At 41.9% G+C, this 11,604-nt stretch overlaps 1 protein-coding gene across 10 annotated transcripts in view; it reads left to right on the plus strand.

Annotated features, from left to right (window-relative positions):
• PSD3 (pleckstrin and Sec7 domain containing 3) overlaps positions 1 to 7,476 on the plus strand; it is a gene marked incomplete at both ends in the record, with an annotated part of 558,422 nt that extends 550,946 nt beyond the window's left edge. For all 10 annotated transcript variants that reach the window (XM_082680187.1, XM_082680189.1, XM_082680194.1 and 7 more), the window contains one exon: positions 7,258 to 7,476. In XM_082680187.1, coding sequence (XP_082536313.1) covers positions 7,258 to 7,476 — 219 coding nt within the window. The remainder of the gene's footprint in view (positions 1 to 7,257) is intronic.
• Between the last annotated feature and the right edge of the window lie 4,128 nt (positions 7,477 to 11,604).

Here is an 11,604-nt window from a genome sequence, read left to right on the forward strand (position 1 = left end):
CACTGATGGGGGTTTCCTAGGCCAGTGTATGGATTTGGGGTTTGGAAGGATTTTTAAGGATGAGAAGCCATTGGAGCATTTTGAGCAGATGACACACTCTTACAGTTTAGCCCATGACTCTCTTTCTAGAAGTGTATGCATGGGGGGCAGAGAGGGAGCAGGGGGCCAGAGAGGCAGCTATCGCAGTTATCCAGGCACAAGGTGATGGTGCTTGGTCCAGACTGGAAGTGGTGGCAGCAGAGAGAAATGGTGTTCTTCTGAATTTATTCTGAAGATGGAGGGACAGATGGATGTGGGATATGGGAGAAAGAAGGATCAAGGAGCAAAGTTTTTATTGTCAAATTTCCTTCCTCAGGATTTTAGAAGTATCTCCAGGCTGCTCCCTAGTAAATACTAGTATACTAACTAATCATTACCCAGATCCAGAAACTGCTGTAGGACAATTTGTTGGCTAACTCTTACAATCTTGATATCCTACGTGTTGTAGGCTTATAGGGGAGGACCAAGAGAACTGTACTCTAGCACCCATGGCGACCAAACAACTGGTATAAAACTATTAAAATAATAAAATAGTCAATGGATTTAATACTTATTATGTGACCACAGTATGGCTTAGAGTGGAATAACATCCATCAATAATTTGTTGAATATTCAGAGAAAACCCAACAAAACTATGTTATACCAAAGCCTATTAATTAAGTATATCTTTTGCTAAATAAAATTATGACAGGAAGTGCACGTACAGCTCAATTGAGATACTGTTTTTTATTGAAGTACAGTTGATGTTGCATTAGTTTCTGGTATACAGCAATGTAATTCAGTTATAAATATATATTCTCTTTCATATTCTTTTCCATTATGGTTTACTATAGAATATTGAATATAGTTCCCTGTGCTATAAAGTAGGTCCTTGTTGTTTATCTATTTTATATATAGTAGTTATATATAATATTTGCTAATCCCAAACTCCTAATGTATCCCCTCCCCCTTTCCCCTTTGGTAACCAAAAGTTTGTTCTCTGTGTCTTGTCAGTCTGCTTCTGTTTTGTAAATAAATTCATTTGTATCATATGTTAGATCCCACATATAAATGATACCGTGTGTGTGTGTGTGTGTGTGTGTGTGTGTGTGTGTGTGTACCCCATATCTTTTGTATCCATTCTGTTGATGGACACTTAGGTTGCTTCCATGTTTTGGCTATTGTAAATAGTGCTGTATTGAACATTGTGGTGCATGTGTCTTTTTTTTTTTTTTTAACATCTTTATTGGGGTATAATTGCTTTACAATGGTGTGTTAGTTTCTGTTTTATAACAAAGTGAATCAGCTATACATATACACATGATCCCATATGTCTTCCCTCTTGCGTCTCCCTCCCTCCCACCCTCCCTATCCCACCCCTCCAGGCTGTCACAAAGCACCGAGCCAATATCCCTGTGCCATGCGGCTGCTTCCCACTAGCTATCTACCTTACTACGTTTGTTAGTGTGTATATGTCCATGACTCTCCCCCACCCTGTCACAGCTCACCCTTCCCCCTCCCCAGCGTGTGTCTTTTTGAATTATGGTTTTCTCTGGGTATTTGCCTGGTAGTGGGATTGCTGTGTCATATGGTAATTCTATTTTTAGTTTTTTAAGGAACTGTCATACTGTTTTCTATAGTGGTTGCACCAATTTACATTCTCACAACAGTGTAGGAGGGTTCCCTTTTCTCCACACCCTTTCTAGCATTTATTATTTGTAGACTTTTTGATGATGGCTATTCTGACCGGTATGAGGTGGTATCTCATTGTAGTTTTAATTTGCACTTCTCTAATAATTAGCGATGTTGGGCATCTTTTCACGTGCCTCTTGGCCATCTGTCTGTCTTCTTTGGAGAAATGTCTATTTAGGTCTTGTGCCCATTTTTTGATTGAGTTATTTGTTTTTTTTGTTATTGAGTTTTATGAACTGTTCGTCTATTTTGGAAATTAAGCCCTTGTCAGTCAATTGGGATGTTGTTTCTATGAGTGAGTCCAAGCTGAGTGTTGACCATTTTATTAGTCTGCAAATAATAGAAAACTTGACTAAGTTTTTAAACAGTATAAACATTCTTTATCTCATCTAAGAAAACTTGAAGTAGATGGTCACTGGCTGCTTGAGAGTTGCCACCAAAGATATATGATCTTTCTAAACTTCTGATTTGCTATCCTTAGCACATTGGCTTTTTTGTTTTCATGCTTATCGTTTCATGGTTTCAAAGTGCCTGCCATAGCTCCGAACATTTCATCTCCCAACTTTTATCAGAGCACCAAAAACTGCTTCCATGGAAGTACCCTAGTCGGCTCTCCTTACATGTCACTGGCCAGGTCTAGGTCACAGGGCTGCAACATTGACTGGCAATGTTAGACCACGATTCCTGTCCTGGGGTTAGGCTAGAACATGACACCCTCAGTGAAAAGCACAACTCCGTCAGCTGCAAGAGGAGGCTGCTAGGGAAGCAGCAAACAGTGTTTGCTGCTCTGTCCTCTACCAGCTTCTTTGGCTGAGATTGACCATTGGAACATGACCCTCAGGCTCTAAACCGGCACATCAGGTTAAAAAGTGATTGAGAGGTACACTTCCTGCTGTTGCTCTGCTTTTCCCTAAACACCAGCTCTAACCTAAAAAAAATTTCAGGATTGGTCTTAGAAAAAAGAGTCATGTCTTCTCTGAAAGGAAAAAAGGAAATAAACCCTCCCAAAGATGGCACATGGTTGCATTGTTAGGAAGAAGTCTGACTTTGCCACCCCAGAGGGGAGAAGTCAGGAGAGGTCTTGGAGAAGAATTTTGCAGGCAGTCCTAACCCTTCACTCCTCGGGCTGCATTCAGAGCTGCCTGTCTTTGCTCAGAGGCAATCTTTTTTTGGCCCCAAAGCCTCTGGATAGAGGTTTACAAATTTGGTGAGTCTGTAATCCCAGAAGAACGTAGATCACAGTCCTTCCAGTAGTACTGAAGAGTCCTGAGATTAAAGATAAGTTTTCCTAAAATATTTTAAAGAGGAATTTGGCTTGGCCACAGAGAATGGTAGAAAGCAAAGCTGTATTACTGGGTTTAGTAGCCTGTGTCCCTGTAAGCCCTTTTAACTCAGAAATAGAGCACAGCCATTGGAAGTTCCTAAACAAACCCACATTATTTTTTTCCTTATTTCTCTCAACATCTGAGCAGTCCTGGTTGCCGGCCCCCTTTCACCCTTTGCTTTGCTTTGCCTTTTCTTCTCATCTGATGATTCATGTACTGCCACTCCTCTGTGCTCTGCCTTTTGTTTGTTGATTGACACACAGATGTAATTTATGGGGGCAACAGATTTGCAGCTAGAGCTGTAAAATGAGTGGATGAAATTGCTTTAATTTATGCATGTTTTGGTGAATTTTCCCAATAATGTCAGTTTCTTCAAAAGCTAGTAGAAAATGGCCCAGTCACCTTTTCTTCTTTTGTCCTCTTTCAAGTCATCTCAAAAAATTGTCCTTCGTATCCCTCTTATTGTATAAATGCCCTAGTTTTGTGAAATAGTATGCCTTACATTGATTTTCTGAATGTATTTTTAAACTGTCTTTAGATCATTTTACTAAACCTTATTCATATTATAATACAGTTCTTTCCTGCATTTTATTCTTGCCACCAAGGCAGTTTAGAGACAGATTAAGTCTCTAAATTGCTAGAATGAACATGACTTTAGATTTCACTGATGCATAGACTACTGTGTAATACTTATGACATATTTTTATTAGCATATGCCCTTATTAAACCCTTATGTATTAATAGCTTTCTGAGAAAAGATTAATATTTTATTCCTTTGTTACTTCTATACTAAAATTGGAATGTGTATCAATTAGTGATGCTTTCATCTGCAATTAACAGTACTTGAGGCACAAGAAAAGGTGCTCAACATTGCTAATCATCAGGGAAATGCAAATCGAAACCACAGTGAGATATCACCTCACACCTGTCAGAATGGCTATCATCAAAAAGAACACAAATAACAAATGTTGGCGAGACTGTGGAGAGAAGGGAACCCCCCTACAGTGTTGGTGGGATTGTAAATTGGTGTAGCCAGCGGGGAGGGATAAATTAGGAGTTTGGGTTTAACAGATACACACTACTATATATAAAATAGATAAACAAGGACCTACTGTGTAATAGCACAGGGAACTATATCCAATATCTTGCAATAACCTATAAAAGAATATATATATTCTTTTTCAGATTTATATAAAACTGAATCACTTTGCTATACACCTGAAACTAACACAACATTGTAAGTCAACTCTACTTCAGTTAAAAATAAAATTGGTGCAGCCACTGTGGAAAACAGTATGGCAGTCCTTCAAAAAACTAAAAACAGAACTACCATGTGATCAGCAATTCCCCTTCTGTGTATATATCCAAAGAAAATGAAGACACTAATTCAAAAAGATAATGTACCCAATGTTCATAGCAGTATTATTTACAATTGCCAAGATATGGAAGCAGCATAAGTGTCCACCAATAGATGAGTGGATAAAGAAGATGTGGTATATATACAATTGAATACCACTCAGTCATAAAAAAGAATGAAATCTTACCATTTGTGACAACATGAATGGACCTAGAGGGTGTTATGCTTCGTGAAATAAGTCAGAGAAAGACAAATACAATATGATTTCACTTATACATGTAATCTATTAAAAACAAAACAGATGAACAAACGTAACAACAGAAACAGAGTCATAGATACAGAGAACAAACAGGTGGTTGCCAGAGGGGAGAGGTGTAGGGTGGGGAGAGAAATAGGTGAGGGAGGTCAAGAGACACAGACTTCCAGTTGCAAAATAAATGAGTCAAGGGTATGGGGAATATAGCCAGTAACTATGTGATATCTTTGAGTGGTGACAGTTGGTAACTAGACTTATCATGGTGATCATTTTGAAATGTATAGAAATGTTGAATCACTATGTTGTGTAATAGGAACTAACATAGTGTTGTAGGTCAATTATACATCAAAAAGAAATAAACGAATAAACAGACTCATAGAAAAAGAGAATAGATTTCTGGCTGCCAGTTGGGAGGGGGAAATTGGATGAAGGCAGTCAAAAGGTACAAACAGCCAGTTATAAGATAAATAAGTAGTAGGGGTGTAATGAAACACATGATAAATATAATTAGCACTGCTGTATGTTATGTGTGAAAGTCATTAGGAGAGTAAATCCTGAGTTCTCATCACAAGGAAAAAACAAATTTTTCGATTTCTTTAGTTTTGTATCTATATGAAATGATGGATGTTCACTAAACATTTTGTGATCATTCTTTCATGATGTATATAAATCAAATCACTATGCTGTATACCTTAAACTTATACAGTGCTGTGTGTCAATTATATCTCAAAAGAAACTAGAAGGAAAAAATGTGGTGGAAAAAACCATTACCTGATTAACAGTGGCTTAACCCCAAAGGGTATTTATTATTCATACTTAACAAGACGGTCAGAGGCAGTAAGGGCTTTGAGAGTTGGATCCAGCTCATTGTGTCATCAAGAACCCGGGCTCTTTCTGTCTTTCCATTTCCCCTCAGGCCTAGCATGCTGTCCTTTTGCCTTCACGCCTGCTGCCTCATTTCACAGGGTTACAGCTTTAGGAATCACATCCATGTCAAGGAAGGAATAAGAGTGAGGGGCTGGCACCAGTGGCTTCTCCTCTCAACCTGCCCCTTTCATCAGAAAGCAAAATCGCTTTCGCAGAAGTCCCCCAGGAGAGTTCTCCTTATATCTCAGTGGCCAAAATATCACACAGCCCATCTTAGCTGCAAGAGTGTCTGGGAAAGTAAGTATTTGGTTTTATCAACAGTGGGAGGGACATAGGAGGAGAGGGGGGTTGAAAATGGCTTTTGATTGGCCAAACCTACAGAGTCTCTCAGAGTTGTCATCCTAAAATACACATTCCTGCATATATTTTCATACCCAGGAAGGAAATGCAGCTTAAGAGTATGGGTTCTAGAGTCCATATCCCAGCTTCACTTCTTTACTGTCTTGGACTTATCTCTGCCTCTATTTCCTTTACTGTAAAACAGGGATAATAACGTACCAATTGTATATGATTCTTGTGTTAATGCCCTCAAGTTAGCCTGTGGGCACACCATAATGTAATCATCATCAACCAAAGCTTGGCACCTCAACATGGCTACTGACCAAACCCAGAGCAAGCTTAATGACTAGCAGCTTTTCCCTACTTTTGAACAAAACAACTTGAAAGAGTAGCTTCAAGTAGCTTCACCTTCATAATTATTAATTTAAAACAGATATATAAAATCTCAATTTGACCAGAAAAATCCCTAAAAGACTTAGAGTTATGAAAGACTTTGCTGCCTTTGTTGGGACAATTTATAACTGAGCTGTTCTTTTGCTGAGAAAGAAAATACTTTAGGCCTTCTACAGATCCTTCATGTGTTGAAGCAGTATGAGGAGAGACTTATTTTGACTAGAATCTATCAAATCGAGAATCTGCGACCCTTCTGTAATTTGCACTATGTACACAATAGCTCTATATAGTGACTCAGATACAAACTTAAGAAAAGAAAAGCAGCACCAGTAAAGGTTAGAGAAAAAAAATCTCTGCAGTGTTCTTCTCAATTATTCTTAGAAAAAGATACCCAGAGACAAGAAAATCAAGGAGCCATTCAAAACATAGTAGACACTCAATGAACAGTTGATGAAAAAATGTGTGGAATAAAGAACAGCATCAGGGGATAATTTGAAGTTCTGCAAGAAACCATAGCACTCTGAGAAGTTGGTAATCCTAGCAGAAAAGCCGTAGCAGGAAACCCAGAGCAGCTTCGAGGAAGTGTCAGTGGTCCCGTAGGGGACAGGAGTACAGGTTCACCACCAACTGCTTCCTCAGGTTGGGAGTAAAGAACCGCACCCCAGCCAGGTTCAGGGGAGGCCTTGGCCACGGCCTTGTGGGGCGGCCCCAGTGGCTGCAGGCCTGAGCCTGAGAGCCATCTGGTCCCCAAAACCGGAGGCCGCAGCTCTTCCAACTCACACTTTCTTGTGCTGAGTGTTCAGGAGCAGGCTTCCTCCATCTCATAGCCATTCCTGCAGAATGCAGAATGAAGGAGAACTCACATTCTATCTTTATGTCTTACCGAATCGATGAAACCATCAGTCAGCCTCCTGAGGTGCCAGCCCTGCCCTTCGGGAAGTGAGCTCGCTGGCGCCTTGCGCCGTGTGCCTGTGACAGTATACTGACCCCTCTTCTCTGACTCCCTGCAGAAAACCCGCTATGAGATGTATGTCCGCCTTCTGAAAGAGGGGGGCCTGGAGCTGCTGAGTAGCAGCGGTGGAGGGGGCGCCGCGGGCCTGAAGAAGTCGCACTCCAGCCCCTCGCTGAACCCAGATGCATCTCCAGTCACCGCCAAGGTCAAGAGAAACGTGTCGGAAAGGAAAGACCACCGACCTGAAACTCCAGGCATTAAGCAAAAAGTCACTTAGAATCCATCTGCGGCCAGGAAGTGCTGGTCGTGGAGCAAAATAGAGTTTTTCAAGATCTTTCTGGTGAATCCGTGAATATATTTAAAACAAAGTCTGTGACTAAATGGTGCATTAGTAACCTTTCCTATTGTATATTTTTGTTAGTTTCTGTACAGATTGTCTCTTTGCTCTTGATTTCTTTGCTTTGATGATTTCTGCTACCTGATAACTAATGCACCTTTTGTGAGGGGAGGGGATCATGATTTCAGAATGGATTATGTATCGCTTCTCCCTCAGGGTTCTCTCATTTGCACTCTGCTCAGTTGTTTTGTGTGTTCTCAAATCAGCTGTTAACACTTTTTATAAAGGTTAAAGATTTAATCTATTGTGAAACACTTAACTGGACAAACTTTGTAGTTTAGAAAATTCTAGCCAGAGTTAATATAAGCCTTTTCATGTGAAATCTTGCCCAGTCACAGAGGTAGAATCCAGCTCTCGCGCTCGCAGAAGTTCAGTTAAGAGTTACACTCACGGGAGGTGCCACTCCCCTGTGAGGCCTCATGCATCTGAGTGCTTAGTGTTGAGTCCGGCCCTGCTGGTGGGGGTAGAGGGGGGCAAGGACCTCAGGCCTGGGGAATTTAAGAAGCACGTTAGCTCGCTTGAAGTGTAGATTCCATTTCAGCCAAGCAAGGAAGGAGGAAGTGGCATCTTTTGAAGGCTGAGGCAAGGTGGCCCCAAGTTCATTTTGTTTTCTAAAGGATGGTGGCAACAATGGACTCTTGAGGGCTGCAGCAGCGAGATGTGTTTTTGATCTGCAGGAAGTTGTTACCCCACTCCCACAGGGTCTAGACAAGGAATCCAGAGCCATCTGTGGTGGATACCCTGCCATCCGGGAATTAGGTTCTTTTATATATATAGGCATGGTGTTGTCTCCTGGTTGTAAGAATTTGGGGTCTTCCTAACAAAATAATATCAAAATGGAGCCCCTTTCATTCTTTCCTTAATAAAGAAAAATAAGGAAGGAAAAAGTTGTTTTTCCCTATAGTTGTTTGGCAATAGAATGTTGATTCTTTACAATAAATCTGAAAGGAATAAAATCTGAAGGAATTATGGCTGGAAAACTGAGGAATCTCCTGGTGACAAACACAGAGTCCCTTAGTCTGTTCTTGTCTCTGTCTCTGTGAAGCCGCTTCACCCTAAAATAAACCCTTGATTCTAAATCATTTCTTTGTATCTGCTCAGAGCAGTCATAAGCTTATTCCAGGGACAGTCCCTTTGAAATTCAGGGTGATAAACAGAACATTCTCTTACTGAGGAGAAGAAAGGAGTGAAAATTGAGCCCACTGTGAGTTAGAACTTTCTGATTTTGGAACCTGAAAACTCTGTGATCCTTAAACCTAGAATCTCCACAAGTTCAGAGTGAATGGAATCACTTCGAATGTTCTTTTCTCTCCCACAGAGATTTGCTCTTTTCTACTTGGTTTACTAGTTAAGGTGCTGTGTGACTAGAGGCTCAGGGACTCTGTGTGGGTAGCATGGCTCCAGGGAATTAGAGAAAACCTGCTCCTGAACCATGGTACTTTCTAGTGGTATTTTGTTCTGATGCACCAGCATTTATACAGGACTATTTATTAACATGCCCTTCCTTCAGCTGTAGAAATGCCCCTACTTGCTGGTGCCCAGAAAGGAGAAACCCCTCCGTAAGGCTGTAGCTGCTTTGCTTTGTGGTGTTTTTGCCACACATTTGAAAAACTCCCTCTAACCCTCTATCTTGTTTATTAGGTAAAGGCAGTGACTAAATTTGTTTCAAGACCTAGAAACAAACAGGGTAGTTACCAACATGGCCCATGTACCTGATTCTTTCTTTGTAGCTTCTGACTGAATCCAAGGTTTCTACAAGGGAATAGTCTTTCTTCCTAGAATCTGAATCATCAGTGTGTGTGCTTTCTGCCTAGATCTTTATCCTAAGCAGAGGGGAGAGAGGTACCTAGACCATATCATCTCTGAGCTTCAATAACTAAAGAAGAATCAACATCCCTGACTGGCTTGAATGTGTGTGCTCCCAGTATGTGTGTGTCTGTGTATGTCGAATGTCTCCGTGTGTGTCACTTAGAGTCTGTACCAGACATGGAATGGTACCTTGCTGCAGTGTTTAGACACTCGAGCAGCTCTGAAATGCCCAGTGAACATCAGCACCACGACGGCGTTGTGCTCACTGTGTGACTCACTAATGCTATCTCCAAGAACTTCTGGATATGCTAATAGAGAGACAGATGAGAAGGGCACTTTTGAAGCTGTGGTATATACTGCATTCCCATAGTTTATCTTGAAAAACAACTGCAACGGTTATTTTGTGAGCCATGATCCCAGACTGCCATCGTTAGGGGATGGGCTGAGAACACCTCCCCTTGAGGCCTCTGGACTGTCTGGTGCCAGTGCTCCTTGCAGGCCAAGAGCTTATCCTGTAGGAGACAAGGCCCCTTCTGTGACAGGATCCTGAGAGCCTTGCCCATAGCCAACCAGGGTCTCCTTTGTGATCATTTCTTTCCCGTGGTGTCTAGTCAGGAGACATGACTGAAGACCTTCCCCTTCACAGTTCCTCCACGCCTGCCACCCAGTTCACGGTACAGGGGAGCCCCCTCCTTCCCTTCTGAAGGTACTGCCCCCCATCCCTCACCCATCCCTTAGTACTAGGAGCCTTGCGATCTCTCTCCATCTAATAAGTTATTATTCCTCTTTGCAGAAATACACCTAATATTAATTTTTAGTATAGAAAATCTTGAGAGTCATCAAAATACCTTGGTGACGGTCTTGTTGCCGAATTGTCCATAGAAGCAGCCGTGTGTGGAACCGGAACCAAAGTGTCTCAGAGTGTGTTCCCCCACCTCACATGTTGACATTTACAGGGAGGGGTCAGGATTTCCTTGTTAGCAATCGAAACCTAATTACTAGCATGCAAGAGTCTTTATTTTATTGCCAGCCATAGACATTATTTGAAGTATGCTTTTTACAGATATCATTTGCTGACTCTTAGTAATGCCTGATTAAACCAAGCAACACTTCTGCACATTTTAATTACCTCGTGTGGAGAGTCGTCTGGGGGACTGCAGTCCTGGACCATGTGAACCTTTTCTGTTGCTCTTGCGTAAAGAGGATGGAGAGCACCTGTGCAGGACCGTCTTTGCTTCTCCGGCTGTGATCCTCATTCCAAAGATGAGTGTTTCCTGGTCAGAAGTGACGTGAGGGAGTTAATTCTGGGAGAGAAAAATTGGCTGGCTCTCCAAGGCCAGTCTAGGGTTGGTCTCTTGTGTTTGTGTTTCACCCTGTGGCCAAAGCACAGAACCCCTGAGGCTGGAGAGGGGTTTACATACCCAGCAGGGAAGGAGCCTCCTGCCAGCCCTGGCCTGTTGTCCTTCCAGCACAGAAAGAGCCGGGGAAGACATTCTTAGGTAGGGCAGGGCTTGCTTTGGCCTCGAGCTGCACCTCTTCTCTGCCTTTATCCCTAATCATAGACAATTGGAAGAAAATTGACCTTAAAGAAGTTTCTCCATTGTCTTACTTTGAACACTTTCTTGGGTTTAGTTAGTGGCCACTGGAATTTGATTCTTTGGCATTTTTCCTTGTTAAGCTTTTTTAAGGCCAAGTTCACAGGGCATTCTCAGCCTTGTGGTCCAAAGCTCTGTAGTGTAGCTGTTGTGGACCGGGCCAAGGGTTCAGCAGGTGGGGAGCCACCTTCCTTAGCTGCAACAATGGACAACCTCCTGATCCCTTCACTTTTCAATTGTCAGAATTTTTGCAATTATAAGATTAGCGCTGTTAAACAGGAATCAAAGTGGCACCCAGGACTTGTTCACAGTAGAGCCTGGTTAATGACTAGTGTGACTTGGGCTTAACTAGCACCTGCTTTTCTCATGGAGCATCTGAGTTACTCTGACAGAAGATCAGCTTTTGTAAGGAGATGAGCCTCTGGGCCTTCCTGGTTCCAAAGCTTTCTGGCTGTCTCTTCTCCCAGGCCAACAGTCTGCCCCGGGCAACAGGTGTCTCCATTGGCCTTGGACATCTTATAGTACCAAGTTACCCAGAGGACTTCAGAGACCAGTAGCTCACACAGAATAACCCAACAGTGATGAAAGGTGCTTTGTCACCACT

Source organism: Grampus griseus, assembly GCF_964374135.1.
Source record: "Grampus griseus genome assembly, chromosome: 21".
In the NCBI taxonomy this organism is placed as follows: Eukaryota; Metazoa; Chordata; class Mammalia; order Artiodactyla; family Delphinidae; genus Grampus; species Grampus griseus.